The 23,416-nt window shown below is 40.1% G+C and overlaps 3 protein-coding genes across 4 annotated transcripts; 1 reads left to right on the forward strand and 2 right to left on the reverse strand.

The window, feature by feature from the left end:
* Nucleotides 1–731: 731 nt before the first annotated feature.
* LOC141668420 (uncharacterized) lies at nucleotides 732–17,446 on the reverse strand. 2 transcript variants are annotated; one of them, XR_012553061.1, is made up of 7 exons: nucleotides 16,203–17,446; nucleotides 15,952–16,111; nucleotides 15,471–15,566; nucleotides 14,991–15,022; nucleotides 14,835–14,910; nucleotides 1,214–1,268; nucleotides 732–952 (listed from the first exon to the last, which is right to left on the reverse strand). XR_012553061.1 is itself a non-coding variant. In XM_074475302.1 (6 exons), the coding sequence occupies exons 1-5, from the start codon at nucleotides 17,004–17,006 to the stop codon at nucleotides 14,842–14,844; spliced, it is 1,161 nt and encodes a 386-aa protein (XP_074331403.1). In that variant the 5' UTR covers nucleotides 17,007–17,446; the 3' UTR covers nucleotides 732–952; nucleotides 14,835–14,841. The 2 variants fall into 2 exon arrangements, 1 of the variants encoding a protein (XP_074331403.1); XM_074475302.1 differs by lacking the exon at nucleotides 1,214–1,268.
* Nucleotides 1,546–7,432, forward strand: LOC141665152 (uncharacterized). Its single transcript, XM_074471134.1, has 5 exons — nucleotides 1,546–1,768; nucleotides 1,969–5,141; nucleotides 5,262–5,541; nucleotides 6,478–7,259; nucleotides 7,369–7,432. The coding sequence occupies exons 2-5, from the start codon at nucleotides 2,500–2,502 to the stop codon at nucleotides 7,430–7,432; spliced, it is 3,768 nt and encodes a 1,255-aa protein (XP_074327235.1). The 5' UTR covers nucleotides 1,546–1,768; nucleotides 1,969–2,499.
* Nucleotides 8,961–10,068, reverse strand: LOC141668421 (uncharacterized). The gene is made up of 2 exons (XM_074475304.1): nucleotides 9,550–10,068; nucleotides 8,961–9,467 (listed from the first exon to the last, which is right to left on the reverse strand). The coding sequence occupies exons 1-2, from the start codon at nucleotides 10,057–10,059 to the stop codon at nucleotides 8,961–8,963; spliced, it is 1,017 nt and encodes a 338-aa protein (XP_074331405.1). The 5' UTR covers nucleotides 10,060–10,068.
* Nucleotides 17,447–23,416: the final 5,970 nt, after the last annotated feature.

Consider the following 23,416-nt stretch of genomic DNA (forward strand, 5'->3'; position numbering starts at 1 on the left):
ATGATATGTAGGGAAGTTTGGTGAGTTCGTTGATATATTAGGTTGATGGATAAAGGAAGTGACCTGGCCCGTTAAACCTGTGGCGTTTAATTTGGCAACCTTTATTTGGGCCCGTTTGGATAAATGGGCCCCGTTTGAGAATAATTTACCTCGTTTATTCATTAAGTATAAAAATTTGAAGTCACATCTTTTTTAGAAAATTCACTGTTTTAGGTTTCGTAGCAATGTACGAAAGTAATTTTTATTAATGAATTTCGTTTAATTTTGTAATTTTACTTTTATCTTGAATTTTTCAAAGATTGTCTCTTTTACCCAGGAAGTTGGAACAAATCGAGTTCTATATAATTGAAAAATGGATTGATTTTGAGTCGAATTTGAGCCAAATCCCTTGTTCAAAATCAAGTCTAAACCAAATAAATGAAGATCGGTAAGCTCAAAACTTCAGATCTTTTAAATTATTGTCAAACTCTGAATGTTTTTCGAATTAGAGTTTAACTCAAACACATTTTATAGAGAGTTCAAGACTAATTCAATTTGAATTACAATCATACTTGTGTTCCAGAGATGTAGAAAATGATTATGTCTAGCTTTAAATAGTTACTATGTAACAATAGTTTTTACTATTTTTTTCTTGTCAAGAATAGTTTTACTTTCATTTTACGGACAACTCTTTAAAGCCGATGATGTAAAATTTCTTGTTTCTTGGCGTGAAAAATTACTTAATTAGACAAACTAAAACTGTTGCAGGATGGCAAATTCAGTTCACTGTAAATGAACCAATTACAACAAAGTTACATTTATTGCTCATCAGTACCATAATTCTTTTATTTAGAGGCAGGAAAGTTGTAATATGTCACATACTTGTATAAAGGAAATTTAGAAATAGCAGAGTTGTAAAATGTCACATGCTTCTAGACTGAGAAGCAAAATTAACCTTGCAGAGTAATTATACCTGCACCAAATACAAACATAACAAATCAATATCAGAGTAAACCAGTATCTGATATAAGTGCTAAGAACCTAATATTATAGCAACTTGCTAAAATGATATGCCCATATCGCTATCAACAACTGGATAGCCCTAAAATTCATGTGGTAAAGAAAGTCAACAAGGCATCAATACCATTCATTTATCTTCAGCAAGATTTTGGGAAATCATTATGTAGTGGATATTTCATATTTGGGCTTTTCTTATTTCAAGTCAAAGACTTACCACAGGCAAACCCTTCCACCGGCATTTCCAGTGCTTTTGCTAAGTTCATGACCACCTGAACAATGAACTAGCGCAAGTCAATCACTATAATTTACAGATGTAATACATTATGATAGTACATACTGATAGTACATACAGCTCCTGGGAGGCCTGCTCCTAAGTCCTAACTCCATACAGCTCCTGTGAGGCCTGCTCCTAAGCTCTAACTCCATACAGCTCCTGGGAGGCCTGCTCCTAAGCTCTAACTCCATACAGCTCCTAGGAGGCCTTCTCTTAGGCCCCTAACTCCACGCGGCTCTTGGGAGGAGTAGTCCCGCACGGCACCACTCCTAACAAGCTCAGTCCCGCAAGCAGAACCCTGATAAACCCCAGCACGTGAGACGTTGGCCCGAGCACGTGATGGGGACAACTGTCACACATCAATCATGGGAATAATCAGGGCACGTGTCAGAGGATCCTCAAAACATTCCTCAACCAGTCCCGCGCTGACACGTGTAAAGCATCCACTCCCGCCAGGTGTCCTCCGCTCCCAGAACCAATGGCTATGATTCAAAGGTACCAACCCTAAAACCCTATCCTTGGGCTATAAATAGCCCAAGGAGGTGAGGTTTTGGGGTTAATCATTCTTTCACACTCATATACACACACAGCCACCCTACGTTCATATTCATCCTCATCTTCCCAAAAAGCCAGTTCTTATTCTCACGCCGGAGGCGCCGCGGGACTCCAACCCCCCTTCCGGTGTTGTTTTGTAGGAACCCAACCACAGCTACACCTCTACAGCGGCGAAGGATCCAGGACAGCGTCGAAGGAGCAGCCCCGCCACCAGGAGTTATCATTTGGCGCTAGAAGGAGGGGCTCTCCATCCTTGGGTCTCGGTGCCCCTGGATTCGTCTTCATCAACAAACTCTTCAAGAGTCCATTTATTCAAACTTGTAAGAATTCAAGCAACCCACCTTTTCCATAAGCAGGAATGTTGTTTATTTCGACCATGTTTGTGTGCGCTTGTTATTTTAGGCCACGTTTGTGTGAGCCCGTTTTGTTGATTCAAGCCACGTTTGAGTGAGCTATCGTTGATTTTAATCGTTATTGCTTTAGTTTGAATACGGAATTTGCGTTGTACTTCATCGTTGAATAGTGACATAAGATTGTTTGAGCTGCTCCCAAGAAGCTATTTGTTAGTTTTTCTTGTTATTCTGGTTAGTTTTTACAGATTTCATAAAGCAACCATAGACCGATATTCTCTGTGGCATATTGCTGTTATTCGTTGTTGGTATTGTTGAGAAATGGCAAGGCCAAGAAAGAATACCTCTGGAAGACCGTCTGCTAGTGCTCAGGTCCAGGAGCCGGACCACTCCCAGGCCCTTGACCCAGGAGCCGAGAGAGAAACGTTCCAGGAGCAACCACCACACACTCCCGTAGTGGAGAGAATTGTAAGCACCAGGGACGCCAGGACCCTCATAGAGCTCAATCAGTACAAGTACACAAATGTCCCGGTAGCCGAAGAGCACATGGCTAACCTCACAAGTGATGAACTAGCAGAAGCAATCAGACTATACAGACAGGAGCAGACCCGCCTCCAAGAAGAGGCAGAACTAGAGGAGGAGCCGGAGGAATCCGGGGACTCCCAGCAATCAAAAAGGTCTGTGTTCGACCGCATTGGAGCCAAGGGGAAGAAAAGCAAAAAAGATCAAGGCAAAAAAGAAGCAAAAGCTGCTAAACAGAGAAAGTTGGAAGAAGTCCGGGAGCAAATCAGGAAAGAAGAAGAAGCAAAGCTCGAGCTAAAAATCCAAAAGAGAATACAATTAGAAGAAGAGAAGCTGTTGACCAAGTCTAGGAGCAAAAGAACCCGGAGAGACCCTACTCCGGAGCTGATTTCTGATAATGAAGAAGAAGAGAAGCAGAAGGACCTAAAAGACATGATCTATGAATTGCAGAGGAAGATGGACAGAGAATCAGGAGTGGAGATTGGAGAAACACTAACTCCTTTCAGCCACTCCTTAGAAGCCATCCCCCGGCAGCGGAACTTGAAGCATTACAACTTTGACTCCTTTGATGGTCTGGGAGACCCGGAGGAGCACTTGAACTACTTTGAGCAGATAGCGCAGATATACTACTACAATGACTTGACGAAATCAAGGTTCTTCGCTTCAACCCTTAAGGGAGGGGCCCAGAGATGGTTCAGCAGAATCCCCTCCCGCAGCATCCACTCCTGGAAGGAATTTCGAGCCTCTTTCCTTAGGAGATTTCGAGCGAACAAAACGCACGAAATGCACATGTGTCACCTGGAGACGATCCGGCAGCACGACAATGAGTCCCTCTCTGCATACATGCGCCGGTTCCAGGAAGCAATCAATAAAGTTTCAAATCTGGATGAAAGGGAAGCTTTAAGCATTTTTAGAAGAAATCTGGACCCAGAGCACAACGAAAGGTATATTGTGGAGCTAATCAATAAGGAGCCACAAAGTCTGGCAGCAGCTTATTCCATGGCTGCCAGATTCATTAAGGAAACAGACGTTCTCCAAGCAATGAGAATGACTCGGAATGGAGGGTCCAGGAATAAAAACACTGATGACCGACCGAAAGGAGGTTACCATCAAGACAAGAAATTCAAGCAAAGCAACCAAAGCCAAGAAAGACAAGCAAACCCGGTTTTCCAAAGACTTGGTCCTAAGCAGGAGTCGAACAGCGACCCAGGACCCGTGAAGCAAGCTCGGGAGCCGAAGCAGGAGCCGGACTGGACTCCTCTCAACATGACCCGGGAAGAAATCTTGAAAGAAGTCAAAGACAAGCCTTTCTATTATCCTCCGAAGCCAATGCAAACTCCTCCGGAGAGCAGGCCCTACAATAGGCAGTGTGATTATCACGAGACCCATGGCCACAAGACCGAGAATTGCTTATCACTCAAGTACTTCATTGAGGACCAAGTGAAAAAGGGAAATATGAACAAGTACTTAGTTCGGGGCAACAGCAGAGAGGAAGCGCAGAAGAAAGGAAAGAATGTAGTCAATGTGGTCCTAGGAGGATCATACTCCCCACCCCGGAACCCGGACTTCGGCGAAGAAGTACTTTCAATCCAATCACTCCCAGACCTGGTGATATCCTTCAGCAGCAAGGACTATGAAGGAGTCAACCCTCATCACAATGCAGCTTTGGTTGTCACTCTGGACATCTTTGATAATGAAGTAAGAAGAATGCTCATAGACAATGGCTCCTCAGTAAATATTCTCTTCAAGCACACAGTGGATAGAATGCAGTTAGGGAGCGTCCGCTCAAATGAATGTCGAGAAGACCCACTCTATGGCTTCGGCCACAACTTAGTCCCGATCCAAGGAACTTTGTATCTGCCAGTGATCTTTGGATCTGCTCCTAACCAAGTGACTCATGTCATCAAGTTTTATGTGATCAACGCTCCTTCTTCATACAACGGAATTATTGGCAGATCAGCTCTAACCATGATGCAAGCAATAACTTCAATCTCCCATCTCAAGATTAAGTTCCCAACCCCGACGGGAGTCGGGGAGATTAAAGGAGATTACGGAGTTGCTGAAACATGCTACAACCAGGGGTTAGTTATGGCAGAAACCCATCAAGATAACAAGAGGAAGGCTACGGTCCTTCGCAAGCAACAAAGCACCAAGAAGCACCGACCCCGGACAAGGGAAGAACCAAGCAAAACAAGTCCAGAAGAACTGGCAAGCAACCAAGTCATGGTAGTGGACAAGACAAATCGAGTCCTAGACCAACCTCGTCCTACCATGCAAGCAACCGAAGAACCTGAAAAAGGAAACAACTATCTAAAGAAGAACTCTGAAGCCCGGATTCATCAAATGATCTCAAACAAAGAACAAGCAAAAATTGAAGCAGCAGTCGAAACAGAAGAAATCGAGGTGGATGAAACCAATTCAAGCAAAAAAGTGAGGATTGGGTCAGGACTCGAGGAGTCCTTCAAGGAGAGATTAGTATCCCTGCTCCGGGAGTATAAAGATGTTTTTGCCTGGAGTCCAAGAGACATTCCAGGACTACATGAGTCCATAGCAATGCACAGCTTGGATGTCAACCCCAACAAAAAACCAGTAAAGCAGAAGAGAAGAAACTTTGCTCCAGAGAGGCAGAAAGCCATCGACGAAGAAGTAGAAAAGCTACTCAAAGCAGGAATAATCAAAGAGATCAAATATCCGGAGTGGCTAGCTAACGTGGTCATGGTTAAGAAGTCCAACGGCAAATGGAGAATGTGCGTGGACTACACCGACCTAAATAATGCATGCCCGAAGGACCCGTATCCCCTTCCAAACATTGATCAGCTGATAGATGCCACCTCAGGACATGTAATGCTAAGTTTCATGGACGCCTTCTCCGGATACAACCAAATAAAGATGAACCCGAAGGACATCCCTAAGACAGCATTCATAACTCACAGAGCAGTCTACGCTTATGTGATGCTACCCTTCGGGCTTACCAGCGCAGGATCCACTTACCAAAGAGCCATGAATAAGGTATTCAAGTCCCAGATTGGGAGAAACTTGGAATGCTATGTCGATGACATGATTTCTAAATCAACAACTATAGAAGGGCATGTGGAAGATCTGAAGGAATGCTTTGAAAATCTAAGGAAGAACCAACTCAAGCTAAACCCGGAAAAATGCACCTTCGGAGTAGGAGCAGGGAAGTTCCTAGGGTTCATGATCAGCAGCAGAGGCATAGAAGCCAATCCGGAGAAAATAAAAGCAATCCAGGAGATGAAAGCTCCCAGGACACAAAAAGATGTGCAGAAGCTAGCAGGATCACTAGCAGCACTCAGGAGATTTGTCTCAAGACTAGCAGAGAGGTGCTTACCTTTCTTTGATCTACTCAAAGGAGCAACCAACAAGAAAGAGGTAAACTGGAGCTCAGAGTGCCAGAAAGCATTCGAGGAAATCAAAACTTACCTCTCTCAGCCACCAGTCCTAACTAAACCCAAGCCAGAAGAGCCTCTCTACTTATACTTATCAGCAGGAGCACAAGCCGTAGGAGCTGCCTTGATCAGGGAAGAAAATGGAACACAACAACCAGTCTACTACGTAAGCCAAGTCCTAAAAGATGCAGAAACAAGATACCCAAAATTGGAGAAGTTTGCTTTTGCTTTGGTTACAACATGAAGAAAACTCAGACACTACTTCCAAGGGAGAGAGATCAAAGTAGTAACAAATCAACCACTAAGGAAAGTACTCCACAAGCCAGATATCTCGGGAAGACTTGTTAATTGGGCTGTGGAATTGAGCCAGTTCAACCTAAGCTTCATTCCCAGGACCGCAATCAAAGCTCAAGTTCTTGCTGACTTCATAATCGAATGCAACTTCCCAGAAGAAGACAAAGAACCAATGGACATGGATCAGGAGCCAAAAAAGGAAATCAGTCCGGGAGCCTGGACCTTAAAAGTAGATGGTTCTTCAACAACCGAGAGGTCAGGAGCCGGCCTCATACTCAGGAGTCCAGAAGGATTCAAGATTCAAACAGCTATATCCTTCAACTTCCCGGCAACAAACAATCAAGCAGAATATGAGGCGCTGATCGCAGGACTAAAGCTCTCCCGGACTCTAATGGTCCAGGACCTAAAAATCTACAGCGACTCCCAGATAGTGGTCAAGCAAACAAACGGAGAATACATAGCAAAAGACCCTACTCTGGCGAAGTACCAAGCACTGGTTCAGAGCTACTTAGCCTCAATCCCAACCCACCAAATCCTCCAAATATGCCGAGAAGAAAATGAAGAAGCGGATATCCTATCCAAATTAGTCCGGAATTCATCAGACCTAGACTGTTCAGTCTACTTCGAAGAGCTCCACAAACCATCCATTGAATCCGGAGAGGTCTTGGAAATAGAAAGCACTCAAAATTGGATGACTCCCTTCATAGACTACTTGGACAAAGGGGACCTCCCAGAAGATAAAGGAAAAGCTCAAAGATTGAAAGCAAAAGCAGCCAAGTTCTTCTTCGAAGAAGGAGTACTCTACCGCAGGACCTTCTCATCTCCTACCATAAAGTGCATTGGCCCAGAAGAAGCAAAGTACTGCTTGGCAGAAGTGCATGAAGGAATATGCGGAGACCACATGTCTGCAAAAGCCCTAGCTCATAAGATCATAAGACAAGGCTACTACTGGCCAACAATTCATCAGGATGCAGTACAATTCGTTAAGAAGTGCAAGGAGTGCCAACTCTTCAGCAATGTATCCCGAATAAGCCCAGTCCTACCATCCTCAGTCCTGTCACCGATCCCCTTCGCTGTTTGGGGCATTGATATCATGGGACCATTCCCTCGAGCAAAAGGAGATCTAAGGTACCTACTAGTCTCTATTGATTACATGACAAAATGGGTTGAAGCAAAAGCAATGAGGACAATAAATCAGCAAGACTGCATAAAGTTTATGGACAACATTTTGATGAGGTTCGGGATACCACGAGTCCTAGTATCAGACAATGGACCTCAATTCATTGGATCAGAGTTCGAGTCTTACCTCCAAGAGCGCGGGATCAAGCACAAAAAATCATCAGTGGCATATCCCCAAGGAAATGGCCAAGTAGAAGTAACGAATAGAATCCTGCTCCGAGGTATCGAGAAAAGACTCAAAGAAAGCAAAAGCAAGTGGCCAGAAGAACTACCAAGCGTACTTTGGTCCTACAGGACAAGCCCAAGAACAAGCACAGGAGAAACTCCATTCAAACTAGCTTATGGAACAGAAGCAATGCTACCTATTGAAGTGGGCTCTCCTTCCCACAGAGCAATAAACTTTGAAGAAGAAGCAAATAAAGAAGGACTCAAAACAAACATGGAACTAATTGATGAGGTCCGGGACCAAGCTGTGGTAAAAATGGAGAAATACAAGGAGAAAACAAGAGAACATTTCAGTAAGAAGTCAAGAGTTAAAAACTTCCAAATTGGAGACCTAGTACTTCGAGACACTGAAGCATCAGATCCCACAAACACCGGAAAGTTAATGCCCAAATGGGAAGGACCATACAAAATCAAAGAAGTCCTCAGGCCAGGAACCTACAAGCTCCTCAACATGGATGGCTCAGAAGTGCCAAACACTTGGCATGGACTAAGGCTAAGGAAATACTATCAGTAGTAAAGCAAACAAAGCAACCAAAAAACTTGTAGCCAATATGGCAAGCAACCAAAATGTTTCTCCTTCTATATTGTATGAATGATCAATGAAAAGCTTTCTTTTTAACTTGAATATTCTCCAAAAGCAACCACTAGTCCGGACAAGCTATCAGTCAGGACTAGAGCAATCAACTTATCACTAGTCCGGACAACCTGTTGGTCAGGACTAGAGCAACCAATTTTTACTTAGAATTAATTTTCTAACTAAAAGCAGCCACTAGTCCGGACAAGCTATTAGTCAGGACTAGAGCAACCAATTTTTACTTAGAATTAATTTTCTAACTAAAAGCAGCCACTAGTCCGGACAAGCTACTAGTCAGGACTAGAGCAACTACTTTTACTTAGAATTAATTTTCTAACTAAAAGTCCTCCACTAGTCCGGACAAGAGGATTAGTCAGGCCTAGAGCAAAAATCTACTTGGAAAAATATTCCAAGGCAAAAACAAACTACAGAAACAAAGTAAAACAGCGTCAAGGAAAGCATTCATTACGAATTCAACGGCCTCAAACAAGCCCGGACCAAAGTACAAAAAGTATGACAAGAACCAAATATTATCAAGTCTCAAATCAGTAGCAGTAGCAGTTTTACAAATAAAATATAGATCAGGACCCCGGAGCATTGAGAGGCAGGAAACTGGGGCAAGGACCGTCGAACGGCTCTGGTTCACCTAGTCCAAGTTCAATATCTTCCTTGGCTTTGATAAACTCAGATACGAAACTATCCCAATCAGCCTCCGGATTCGTCTTGATATGCTTCTCAGCAACCAACCAGCATCGAGCTATCTCCGGAGCACCAGCATTGGCAAGAGCTCTATCATACTCCTCAGATCTTTTAAATTCTTCAATAACCTCAGCCTCCGGACGAACAGCCGACATTTGCCTCCGGAGCTCAGCCAACTCGGATTTTAAATCAGAAACCTCCCTCTCCGCGTTATCAGCCCGGATAGTCACTTCATTCAGATTTTTGTTCAACCCAGTCAAAGAGTTATCCTTCTCAATGATTTGGTCCCGGAGCCGACTGATCTCAGCATCCTTATCAACAGCAGCGCTCCGGAAACCTTTAATCTCATTATAAGCAAGAGAGGCGGATCCGGCCATATATCCACCAAGCTACAAAATACAGATAAACTTAGAAAAAGGTTCTAAGTCAAAATAACACAACAAACAAGAAGCAAGAAATGAAAGAAAATACCTGACCCCAGAGCCGGGAACACTCCTTCATTGTGGCATCAAATCCGGACTCATTCATCTTCCTCCACTGAGCTTGAGTCGGAATCCCAGCCATGAAGCGAGCCACCTTCTCCTCCAGCGCCGGACCATCTTCATCCGGACTATCCACATCAACTGCTTTCCCTTTGCCACCCCCGGACCCAGAGCCAGCTTCAAAATTTTCAGCCCTAGGAGGTTTCGACCCAAGAGTCCGGAGCCTCTTCCTCCTCCGCCCAGAATCAGCACCCGGAACCTCCCCGATAGGACCCAGATCCTCAAGATTGTCAAACTCATTACCCATATCCAACTCAACATTATGCTCCGGAGTGGATTGATTCACATGAACTTCAGGCTCCGGATTGGGGACGGCATTGCTCTGTGACCCCTCCTCGGCCGAGGCGTTCGATCCGGATCCACCAACAGCATTCTTTTTTGGCAACTTGAAAGCCTTGCCCAGACCTTTCAGAGCATCACTATAAGCGGAGGACGACATGTCCGGATTATAATGTGGTAAACCTACAGGAAGCAAGCAAAAAACACAAGTCAAAAACAAGAAGCAACAAAAAAGGGGAGCAGATAAGAAACATTTAAAAGGTCCGGACAAGAAATAAAACTACTTACAGCCCAGCCTATGCAAAGTTCTATGATTCATAAAGGTGTCTCGGGTCATCTGGAAACCCAGACATTCACAAAATGCAAAAATTAACCGGAGAGCTTCACCCCGGAGCACATCCCTGCAAAAGCGAGTCCGGACTCCTTCCGAAGCTATATGGGGTAGATAGTGCAAGTCCAAACCCCGGAGCATGATCAACTCCCCATTCCAAAACTTCAGCGAAGACTGCTGAATAACGGGCCTATAAGAGCCACCATATCCACACTCCGGAGCCCGGAACCGAAGCTCGTACAACGGGAACTGGCTAGACCGGACTAAATGAAAGATGTGATGCCACAACTTGAAAGTGGGCTGAACTTTAAACTGATTGCAGGTGGCAATGAACCAAGTCATCCACTTTATTCCATTGGGAGTTATCTGCATTGGAGAGATCTTGTACACATATTTGCACAAATGTTTTAGAAACAAATGCCAGTGTGGATTCCACCCAGACCGGAGATGCTCCAACCACACGGGAACGAAGCCATCAGCCGGCCTATGATGAGCCCTCTCGTCCGGAGTCGGCCACCTCCACTCAATCCGGAGATCCAACTGAAAAGCAGCCCGGACCGCCAAATCCTGGGCTTCATTATCTAGCTCAGAATACTCATCCTTCAACTTATAGTGCTCCTTAGCAACTATGTTGTTCGCAAACTTCCTATCAAAAGCTTCCCTATCATAGGGCCCTGGGCCAGCATTCTCCTGCCTAGCATACCCGGACCTAATGCTCCTAAAATAAAAACTGTTTTCTATCTCCTCGCTCTTAGTAACAAAATAACCAAGATTCTCCACCCACAGCCCCTCCGGACTACAGGGTACCTTTCTCGAAGATATTTTAGCAACTGTAAGCTTCGTTATCGCCTCAGAATCCGAAGTGGAAGTCCTCTTCCCCATCTCAACCCGTTCAGAATCAGCAGAAGACTCAGAATCTGAACTAGATGGCCCCGGATAACAAGTTATGAATGCCTTGGCAAGAGCTTTAGTCCGGACCATAAACCTAAAACAAGTGACCAAGGTTAGTCTAAAACTCCTACAGATTATTTATCTTGAAAGCTACATGGTCCGGACTACCCTACGATTCATTTTTATTACGAATTAAAAGCAACAGTCCGGAGGCCCAATGGAAAATACATCACTAAACATGAGCTCCGGACTGCAAAAACCCCGAAACTAAGCAACCAAAACTACCATATTACTCCGAACTCAAACGACACAGAAACACAAAAACACAAATCCTAACCTGTGAGTCCGGACCACGTATCCCAATCCGGACCCCAACATAAAACCCTAATTCCAGAAACACAATTAACATGAATCAAACACCAAAACATGCCCACAAACACATATATATATACACATACAGCAAAACAACAACAACAAAATGCAAGAACACATAAACAATACAACCAAACAATGAGGGCCGCAGAAGAATCAAAGTAAAGACACAAACAGGGAAATAGAGCAACACTTACGAGATTGATACAACGGAGCGACTGGGGACGACAAATAATCAACCACAGGCCAAGCTACAGCGACAGATATCGACGGCAAGAGCAGCAAAGAAAGAACTCGAGAGAAAGAAATAAAAACAAAGAGGAACAATTGAAGAAGCAATAAAAAGAAAACAAAGAAGGCAGCGCCTCTTTTATAGGGGGTTAAAAACAAAATAACCATGCCACGTGGCACGATCCCAGCCGCCCATCACGAGCGATCATTATTGAAGAGTCATTATTACAGCACGTCTTTTGAAAAAGACAACTGTAACAATTCAAATAATTGGGGGGAAACTCCCCAAAACCGTTTCAACTTCCAAGTCCGGACTACACAAATCAATTTAATCCGGACTAGGGGCAAGAAAAGCTCAACTCCTGACAAGGACAACCACCTTAGTCCTGATCCGCCGAACTCACCGCAATCCGGACTGGGGGGCAAGAAAAGCTCAACTCCTGACAAGGACAACCACCTTAGTCCTGATTCGCCGAACCCAGCGCAATACGGACTGGGGGGCAAGAAAAGCTCAACTCCTGACAAGGACAACCACCTTAGTCCTGATCCGCCGAACTCACCGCAATCCGGACTGGGGGGCAAGAAAAGCTCAACTCCTGACAAGGACAACCACCTTAGTCCTGATTCGCCGAACTCAGCGCAATACGGACTGGGGGGCAAGAAAAGCTCAACTCCTGACAAGGACAACCACCTTAGTCCTGATCCGCCGAACTCAACGCAATCCGGACTGGGGGGCAAGAAAAGCTCAACTCCTACTAAAGACAACAACCTTAGTCCTGATTCGCTGAACTCAACGAACTCCGGACTGGGAGGCAAGAAAAGCTCAACACCTGACAAGGACAACCACTTTAGTCCTGATTCGCCGAACTCAGCGCAATCCGGACTGGGGGGCAAGAAAAGCTCAACTCCTGACAAGGACAATCACCTTAGTCCTGATCCGCCGAACTCAACGCAATCCGGACTGGGGGGCAAGAAAAGCTCAACTCCGGCTAAGGACAACCACCTTAGTCCTGATTCGCCGAACTCAGCGCAATCCGGACTGGGGGCAAGAAAAGCTCAACTCCAGACAAGGACAAGTTTAGTCCTGATTCGCCGAACTCAGCGCAATCCGGACTGGGGGGCAAGAAAAGCTCAACTCCTTCCAACAAAACAACAAAAAACTCATGTTCTAAAAATAAACCCAAAAACACTCCCCCATCCAGAAAATCTGCATAAGGGAGTGGGGGGCACATGATAGTACATACTGATAGTACATACAGCTCCTGGGAGGCCTGCTCCTAAGTCCTAACTCCATACAGCTCCTGGGAGGCCTGCTCCTAAGCTCTAACTCCATACAGCTCCTGGGAGGCCTGCTCCTAAGCTCTAACTCCATACAGCTCCTAGGAGGCCTTCTCTTAGGCCCCTAACTCCACGCGGCTCTTGGGAGGAGTAGTCCCGCACGGCACCACTCCTAACAAGCTCAGTCCCGCAAGCAGAACCCTGATAAACCCCAGCACGTGAGACGTTGGCCCGAGCACGTGATGGGGACAACTGTCACACATCAATCATGGAAATAATCAGGGCACGTGTCAGAGGATCCTCAAAACATTCCTCAACCAGTCCCGCGCTGACACGTGTAAAGCATCCACTCCCGCCAGGTGTCCTCCGCTCCCAGAACCAATGGCTATGATTCAAAGGTACCAACCCTAAAACCCTATCCTTGGGCTATAAATAGCCCAAAGAGGTGAGGTTTTGGGGTTAATCATTCTTTCACACTCATATACACACACAGCCACCCTACGTTCATATTCATCCTCATCTTCCCAAAAAGCCAGTTCTTATTCTCACGCCGGAGGCGCCGCGGGACTCCAACCCCCTTCCGGTGTTGTTTTGTAGGAACCCAACCACAGCTACACCTCTACAGCGGCGAAGGATCCAGGACAGCGTCGAAGGAGCAGCCCCGCCACCAGGAGTTATCACATTATGCGCTAAAAACACTTGCATATGTTACTCGATGTACATGCTGGACGTCTGGTATAGTCCATCAACTTCTACTTAAGTAAGAACTCAGACTGAGAATAGTCATGTGACCAATCACAGAGCACGAAAATAGTTCCAGATTTCTCTATGATGATTGATGTCTCATTGTTTATACAAACCTCATTTATCAAACCAGTACAATGTATTTTGTACAACCTAAAAGAGTATGTGTATTGTGTGTGCATACCAGCCCTACATCCCCCTCCCCTTGGGGATATATGGAAAGCTGAAAACTGAGGGGTAAAACGAAGCAACATAGTAACTTCTGTTTTTAAAACATGGTAAATAGTAACATTCTGTTTTTATTTTTTTAAATTTTTTTTTTGCTAAAAAACATTCTGTTTTTTTAAATGTGAGAACACAAGACAAGTCATAAAAAAAAATTTCAAAGACAAGTAGTAATATAGACTGGGGGGAATAAATACTACAGATTACTCACATTGTCATATTGAGGCTATGCATATGTTAATAAGCCTGTACCCTAAATAACTGTAGGAGTCGAGATATCCTATGCAGAATACTTCCCTTTACAAAATCAGTTTGTTCATATGAATCACCGTCTACAAACATCATTAGAAACTACTAAGTGCTTAGAATTCAGTAAGAAACCATATATTTAGGAGTCAAACCGCGAGATTTATCAATAACCACATATTTAGAGATAGAGATATGACATCATCTAAACATAATTCCACTAAAAAGAACAAAGACAATATTTAGGTATGTGCAATTTTGTCCTATTTAAAGATAGAGATATGACATCATCTATCCATAATTCCACTAAAAGGAACAAAGAAAATATTTAGGTATGTGCAATTTTGTCCTATAACAATGGCATCACAGTTTAATTGTTTTTGTTCTTTCATTTAAAATCAGGACATGAGACTTCTGCATCAGAGAATTAGAAGCTTAAATGACCAATCGCGCACGGCAATTGGGAAATGAAATTTGTATGTGCAAGAAATGAAAGATATCAAAAGTAGCAGCATTAGTTAAACTCGTGATTCTACTTTGGCAGTACACATAGCTACAGCATATCAAGGTAAAACATAAGCACAGTCAATAAAGGCTACAAAAAAGACAGTTTTTACCCTTTCCCTAGTCATCAGGATTGACATGGACGACAACCTCCCTTCCAATGATGGAGCCTGGTCCAGTGAGAGCAATCTGCAACAAAAAGCATTAAAAAAACTCTGGGGAAACCATAGGTTACACAAAAGGCAGAAAATCATACTAGAAACCAGTACCTGCTTGTCACCAATAGTGAATCTGGCAGTACCTGAATTTTCACAAAGCAAGAAAACAAAACCTTATCACAACGTAAAGGTAATCAAAATTTCAATGAAAAAATTGACCCGAGAAATATTTGCATAATGTGGACTTTTTGGAGCAGTGCATTGTTGAAAGACACAACAGTTACAAGTATAGATTTATATTAACCGAAAATAATCCTAATAACTTATAAAGAATAAATCATCCTAGAATGTTCATATTAATACTATAACCCTGTAACACATGATCGAAATATCAATGTTTTAAGCCTTTTTTCCTTCATTTGAAAGTGCACAACAACTGTCTAATACCCATAATATTTTGACATGACAACATATTTTTACAAATAAGAGGAAACTCATCTCCAACACAAAAAAAATAGTTTATGCAACCGAGTAAGATGTGACTAGAAGTAACAACTAGCTTGATATTAGTAATGACATATTCACGCTTACCATCTTCACCAACTGTTACATTCCCGAGATCACCAGCATGGCGTTTTTCATCTTCAGGGGCACCATGCTCTTTGCCGGCAGGGTTATAATGGGCTCCTGCAGATTTATATGATAAATAATAAAAATGTTAGAAATGTTTATCACTTGTATTATTCTAATATATTTCACATAGAAAGGAAAAAGATTAGTGCTGTCTACGTTAAAGAACAGACTTCACCTAAGCACACAAACATTCACTTCACATTACTTGACATACACTAACTAGGCTAGAAATACATTCGGAAAACATATACCACGTGAAGACATGAATGTAAGGAATAAGACAAGAATAATAACACAATAGTAGAATTAAATATAAGAAATGATTTCAAAATATCAGTTTAAATTTTATATCTGCAATCGTTTCTAAGTAGAACTGGAAGTAACTTCAGTTTATTACAGAGGAACCATAATTTAATCAGAAAACTCAATGAAAGAACACCTTTGGATCTGCTAGAGAAGGTTTCTACATCCGTAGAAAATCCACACCCTGAACCACTTGCACTGCTAGATATATTCATATTGCGACCAAAGAAACTGTCCATTCTTCCAGAACCCAGTGACTGAAGAGACCCTCCTTTCTCGCCTCTGCTCTTCTCAATCTGCAGAGAGTCAAGAAGCAATATGAAAACTATAAATCTTAAACAGAACTGAACTATGCAGGAAAAGGAAAAATCGAGACAAAATACTTACCTTGATTTTATCAATTTCTCTAGCTTTGCGCTTCATGACGTCTTTAGTTTCACTGATCTTTCTCTGTAACACCAACTTCTGCTCCTTCTCTTCATTACTCTCTATCTCACTGTACTGTTTCACCTTCGTAACAGCACTCTCAGCTTTTTGTTGTTTCCTAGCATAAATTGCACCTTGCACGTTTTGCATCAAATCCCTTACATCTCCACAGCAAGTGATGAAATCGTGCTTTAGAAGATCATCAGATAATGGTCTTTGAAACGGACTTGGTTTCAAACACAATTTCAAAAACTCTCGGCAAGCCTCAGAAAAATTGAACCCCGTATCCTGCCTCTTCTGCCTCCTTCCTTTGGCACTAAGTTGATTCTTTGTACCCAAAACTCTTCCCATTAATTCCAACAAATCATCCCTACTTTGCGCTCTAATTCCGCCCAACAACAGTTCAATTCCAAAAACTTCTACCAACCAAATCTCCGCCTTTTTCGTATACTCTTTCAAATCTTCAACAATCTCGGGGGCACAGCCCCATTCGCAAATTTGAGCAGGTGGTAGATGATTTTTGTGGAGCTTCATGTGAGGTTCCGTAGTGTGTAAATAAATGGAAGATGCATAGCCGATTTTGATAGCGGGTTCTTTAAATCTTATATAAACAGAATCTGGGCAAATGGAATAAACAAATTGTCCTTGTTCTTCATGTAAATGATTTATTGCTTTTAAAACCTCTCTAAGAGTCACAGCAACCATTGCTTCTCCCATCCCATTAATATAGCATTCATTAAGCAAACCCCTAAATGATGTATGCATTAACTGATATTCACCAACATACACATTTTCGGAATCAAGAAAATCAGTTTCAAGTTTAAGGATGTTTTCGTGATTTACCTCTAAGTTTTTGCACCTCTTCGCTTCGAACGATTCTTTATAGGGTCCGATTTCTAATGCTACATCAGTTTTCTATGAACAACGGAGGAACTTTGCGTGCCTTATACATGGTGAGAAAATCACCAGAGTTGGTGATTCTTTTTCCTATAGATTTTGAAGCACGGTAAGTACAACCCGTAAATGGATTAAGAATAGGAACGGAAGCACTAGTTGGGGTTTTTATGAGAAATAAACAAGTTGAACAATTTGGGTTCGTCTTTGAAATTGAGTGGAAACAAGAATCTGGGTTTTTTAATTGATTACTTGAACATAGCAGGAAGAAGGAGAAGAAAGATTGAGAGAGCTGAGATTGTGAATGTGCTTGAATTTACCAGGATATGTAACGGCTATAATGTTGGAGTATAAATATTTGAGGGAGTTAATTTCCAAATTTAGCCGGTCATAAATTGTTTATGAATTTAGCGGATCGATTACTCCTGAGTAATCCAATTCAAGGTATTTTTTCGTAAGAAAATTGTTCATAAATTATTATTTTTCTGGATAACTAATTAGACTTACAAATTTATTAATTGGTGCTCTTTGGTTTATTTTTGAGTCACAACCTATTTGGGTCTTTTATTTTTAAATTAAACGGTTAGGATTAAATTATTCCGCTATTACTCATTGCGGAATGGGGTCTTCAATAAAGATTTACCATGAAAAGATCAAAATCGCTTTTTTACCCTCAATTCCTAACTACAGAAAATCGTATGTGTATTTTTTTATTTTTAATCGAATAAAACTGTTAGCTACAAAAAAGTTTAATCAATTTACGCCTTATGCAATGAATTAATAACAATTTCGGTTTGTCTTAGCAATGATTTATTGCATGGCGTGAATTGATTAAACTTTTCTGCAGTTAACACTTTTATTCGATTAGAACTAAAAAAACAAACATAACATAGGTAATTATAACTTTTTTTTTAAATCTCAACTTTTATTGTTTAAGATGTATTATTTATTTATTTACAAAAAAATGTATTCATTTATGATGAAATACTAAATATTATGTTGTTTACATATCTTAAATTTACCCATCAGGTAAACCCTTGGCAATATAATGCGTCTGACTATATAATAATATATTTATCTCAATTTTGGTTATTATATAAATGTAATTAATGGAGTCTATATGTATCAATGATATAAAATTTAACTACATTATTCTTAATTTTGAATACTTGAAAAATACCCGATCCAATCTAAAACCCGACAAATTTGAATTTGGATAACCTAAAAATTTTTGAATTTGGATTTTATAATACCCGAGCCGAACCCGATCCCTTGCCATACCTAAAATGATAATTATTTTGTAAATATAGTGTGTGATTGATTAATTCATAATTGCGTAAATATAGATCATGTGTCCATGGGTCGGGTGGATCGGGTTGAAAGCGTTTTTACAATCAGGCCTAGCTGAATTAATTTGATAATTTTCAAACCAAACAATGAAAAATAAACTGATAACCCAATCCTACTCATCTTTTTTCGGTTTATGTTGGGTTGAGTTAGCTTTAATAACTTCAATAATTTTAGGAAGTTTAAATATTATCGTATGCTTGAAAATTAAGAGACTTATAATTTATAATTTTATTTCTAATATTTAGTTGTGAGTAACAATTTAATTTATTATATTGTAACTAATATTCACACGTATAATATGTAATTATAAAGTTGCAAATAAAAGTAAAATATATTAGTTTCATATAACATATAAGTAAATATTTAATAATCAAGAAAATATAAAATATAAATCGAGTTGGTTTGGCTAAAAAACATCGAACGCCTTACCAATATTTTAAATTCAATATATATTTTTAAATTCAACCACGTGTCTATTTTTTAAGCCGTTTAATCTATCAAAAGAGGGTCAATTTCGTTACCTCGGTACATAAAATTACAAAACCTCAACAAAATTGAGTCATACAAATAATAAATTAATAAAATTTTAAAATAAACTTAAAACTCAATATACCACAGCAGTTATGACATAAAATTCTAAGAAAGAAATCGGTGATACGATATTCTCCTAATACAAATTCATCTAATTTTGCATAAATAAAAAAGAGATGACACTTTTGTAATTTTTAAATATACAAGGAATAAAGTTAACTTTATAATCTTTTTTTTTACTTTCTTTGTCCAATTTAAATTTATTTTTTGTGTATTACTAATTGTGATTAAATTTTTATTATGACTACATCACCATTCAAAAAACTCAACTCAATTTTAATTGTACCAATTTTAAAATTATTTATATTAATTAATAGTAAAATATTTTGATTTAATTACTCGAAATTCGATTTATGATCTTTACTGTACAAGACATACTTATATCGTAACAAGATTAAGTCAAATTGACAGCCCTAAGAATTAGTTGTAAGTATCTAAATTTGTATTTTGTATTGTATTACTTGAGTCTGTAAAAATGTCAAAGATTAGACTGGAGTATTTTTCTGTAAACAGTGCCTAAGAATAAACTCTGAAAGAAGATCATGGCTCAGAGAAATTGTGAAGAAGTTTGGAGTTGAATAAATCTGTTTTAGGAAAAATGTTTCAAGTCAAGATATCTACAAGTCACAGATCAAGTCATATAGAGAAGTCATTCGAAAAATCCAGAATGACTTATCGAGAAGTCCAACATAGCTTATAGAGAAGTCTCAGAGATATCGATAAGCCAAATGAAGACATGAAGATTGGAGATATCGACAAGTCAATTTTCTCATTAGAGATCTCAGAGATATCGACAAGTCAAAATGCTTACAGAGATTTCTAAGATATCGACAAGTCATTCATGCATTAAAGAACTCAGAGATATCGATAATTTAAAATGAAGACATGAAGATTGGAGATATCTACAAGTCAAATTATCATTAGAGATCTCAGAGATGTCTACAAGTCAAAATATATATAGAGATCTTTGAGATATCGACAAGTCATTCCTACTTGTAGAAATTTGGAGACCTCGACAAGCCAAGTTCACTTATAGAGAACTCAGAGACCTCGACAAGTCAAAGACACTTATAGAGAACTAAAAGATCTCGATAAGCCATTATACTTATCAAGATGTCAGTTCTCTATGGAACAAACCGGAGATCTCGATATGAACCTCAAGTACAGAATGCAGGCTAGTTAAATATCTAAGATTATCAATCAACAAATGATCTAATCACTTAGATTGAAAAGTCTACAAAAGTAGCTTGAAGAGTACAAGATCAAAGGTTAAGATTAACTAACAAAGAAAAGTCACATATCTCCAGGATATGCAAGGATTCACTAAGCCAGAATTAGAAAGCTTTAGAGATAACTTAAAGTAGAGTTTAGTACATCTTATTGCATGCTGTGTAAATCTGTGTTTACTAATCTATAAAGTAAACACTGATCTTTTGCTTTTAAAGTGTATCAAACAGATTTAGTTTTTCTTATAACTCTCTCAAGGAAGAAGCTGGGTTCTTTACTTACAAAGAACCCATGATTTGTAGAAAAATACTAGCTTGATTTTAATACAAAATTAAGTGAGTTTTGAAATATTGCGTGCACTGTTTTATTTCAGCTAACATAATATTACTACATTTCTAATCTGCTTTGTTAACCAAGTAACAAACATTCAAAAAGCCTTAAAAATATCCAAAACACATTCATCCCCCTCTATGTTGTATTCATTACCTAACAATTGGTATAAGAGCAAAATCTGAAAGCAAATAGATTAAAGATCAAGGAAGAATGAATACACAGAAGATTACCAGTATAAAGATACCAGCTTTTGATAAGACTAACTACACACTATGAAAGAAAAAGATGATGTTGTCTCTAAGGATGGCCAACCCCTTGTACATCCAGATTCTGAAGAATGGACCTTTTATTCCTATGGAAAGGATTGAAGAGTCTACAGAAGGAGACATGGTCATCCCAGCTTACTATGGTCCTAAAGATCCATCAAAATACACAGACATTGAGAAGGAAAAAGTTTCTCTTGACAATGGTCTACAATTAATTCTGATAGAGTCACTTGACAATGTCATATATAATAACATTGTCAACTATGACACATCTAAACAAATCTTGGAGAAAATAGAGATTATGTGTGATGATACAGAGGAATTTAGATCCAACCAAAGGATAATACAGGTGTCTCAGTATGAGGGTTTCATGGCTAAACCTAAGGAAAGTACAACTGATGTCTTTGAAAGATTCAATAAGCCGATTAATGACTTGCAGCTTCATAGTAAGGAAAGTATAACTGATGTCTTTGAAAGATTCAACAAGCCGATTAATGACTTGCGGCTTCATGAAAAATACTATGAAGCTGAAGAGGTTAACTTGAAGTTTTTGCTCACCCTTCCTGCTCATCTAGAACAGAAGATTTCAGCTATAAGAGAAGGGAGAGATTGAGCAGAATGAAACTAGAGGTTTTATATGGTATTTTAAAAACCTATGAATTGGTAATAATCCAAAGAAAATCTTTAAGAGCTGGTCAATGGCACATTGTCGATGGATCAAGTGCTCTAGTTGTTAATGACATCCAGTCATCTAATGATGAACTAGAATTCCAGACTCCAGTTGTTTCAAGTAATGAGCAAAAGAATAAAGAACCACAGAAACAAGTTATTCTTGAACTTGAAGAGGATGAATTATATACCTTAGATGAACTAGATGAGTTAGATCCATCCATGGCTTACTTAGCAAGGAAGTTCTCTAACATTAGAGTAAAGAATTCAAAGTTCTTCAAAAATAAGGGACAAACATCCAACAAGGACATCAGCTGGAAGGCAAAGACAAAGTACACCTATGAAAGCAAACATGGCTACAAAACATAATCTGATTGACAGGTCAAAGATCAGGTGCTTCAGTTGTGATGAATTGGGCCATTTTGCTACAGAATGTAGGAAGCCAAAGAAAGTGAAAAAGGACAAGGCCTATCTTGAATTGGAGGTAAAGTATGAGGCTCTTCTAAGAAAGTAACATGATAAAGCTTATATTGCAGAAGGAAAGAGTTGGGATAATTCAGATGATGATGATGAGGAGGAAGTAGAAAACTATGCACTCATGGCCTTGGAGCAAGGAGAGTCATCCTCATAAAAAAAACAGGTACCAACTCTTACCACTATTGATTTAAATAAAAGTCAATATATGGAGATTGTTGAAAAGATGAGCATAGAAATGTTCCACATTCATACTAGCATGGTAGCAGCTACTGAGGAGGTGAGTAGGTTATCAAAAGCTAATGAGAAGCTTGAGAGTGAGAAAAAAAAGTTTGAGCTATTGCATGTGGAGCTTGAGACAGTCAAGCAAGAAAATGAATATTTAAAGAACAAGCTCAAGTGTGCTAGTGAAATAGAAGCTGTGTTAAGAGAAAAGATAGAGAAAAATGGGATAAAACTGAAGTCATTCAGGAATGCATCTCAGCTAGTTGGTCAGTACCATGAGAAGAACAATCCATGTGTTAACATAGCTATTAGCTTGGATTATGATGCATTGAACATCAACAAGAAAGTTGAAGGTGACAAGGGAAAGGCTACTGTAAATGAAAATGTCCCAGCTATGCTAAGAAAGGTTGATTCACCACTATTAAAAACATGTGAAGTAAATTTTAGTGAAGAGGAGTTGATCATAAGCAAGAACTTGCTGATGAAGACAATGAGAAGAAATGCATTGAAATAACTCCAACTCCTAAAGCTGAGAAGAAGCCCATGGTAAACCAAACTCCCAAGAAACCAATCAAGGACGTTAAGACTGAGAATGCAGGAAAGAAGAAGAAAAATAGAAATGGGAAGGTTGGAATAAAAAAAAGCAATAACTTTACATTTATTGCAGATGCTCCTAGGAAATAGTTTCAGAAATTTGGCTCTACAAATCATCTAACTCACCTTTGTAAACAGGCTGTTAGTGAGCCAAGATTGGGAGCATGCAATTATAATGAAGCAAAGGTTGATGATCCCTACTCATTCTGTGACAAGTTTGATTGCATATCCTGTAACATGAAAGTAATGACAAGTTGCCACAAACTGATAGTAGACCTTAAGGAAGTCAATATCGAGTCCTCAGCTAAAAAGGAAAATGCACATCAATCAATAAACTCTATTCTTTCTGAATCATCAAATTCTACTTCTACCAAATCTATTAACAAGAAGAAAGTACCTAACACTGCTTGGGTTGCTAAACACAGTTAATCCTCATTGTGTGCAGGGAAAAGTAAAGAAGGTCATATGGATCATAGAAAGTGGATGCTCAAGACATATGACAGGTGGTATGGCCTTACTATCACAATTTGAGGAGATGGCTGGGCCATTAGT

This window comes from Apium graveolens, chromosome 6, assembly GCF_009905375.1.
Source record: "Apium graveolens cultivar Ventura chromosome 6, ASM990537v1, whole genome shotgun sequence".
In the NCBI taxonomy this organism is placed as follows: Eukaryota; Viridiplantae; Streptophyta; class Magnoliopsida; order Apiales; family Apiaceae; genus Apium; species Apium graveolens.

Bases quoted from the DNA above. Each gene is read 5' to 3' on its own strand.
- LOC141668420 (XM_074475302.1), bottom strand. From the start codon at position 17,006: ATGCATACATCATTTAGGGGTTTGCTTAATGAATGCTATATTAATGGG. The intron at 15,567-15,951 runs GTGTTCTTTCAT...ATAAATCTGCAG, and splicing joins CTTCTCTAGCAGATCCAAAG to GAGCCCATTATAACCCTGCC. The intron at 14,911-14,990 runs GTACTGGTTTCT...TTTTTGTTGCAG, and splicing joins TCACTATTGGTGACAAGCAG to ATTGCTCTCACTGGACCAGG.
- LOC141665152 (XM_074471134.1), top strand. From the start codon at position 2,500: ATGGCAAGGCCAAGAAAGAATACCTCTGGAAGACCGTCTGCTAGTGCT. The intron at 5,142-5,261 runs GTCAGGACTCGA...AGCAATGCACAG, and splicing joins AGCAAAAAAGTGAGGATTGG to CTTGGATGTCAACCCCAACA. The intron at 7,260-7,368 runs GTACTGCTTGGC...ACAATTCATCAG, and splicing joins ATTGGCCCAGAAGAAGCAAA to GATGCAGTACAATTCGTTAA.
- LOC141668421 (XM_074475304.1), bottom strand. From the start codon at position 10,059: ATGTCGTCCTCCGCTTATAGTGATGCTCTGAAAGGTCTGGGCAAGGCT. The intron at 9,468-9,549 runs GTATTTTCTTTC...TGTATTTTGTAG, and splicing joins GTTCCCGGCTCTGGGGTCAG to CTTGGTGGATATATGGCCGG.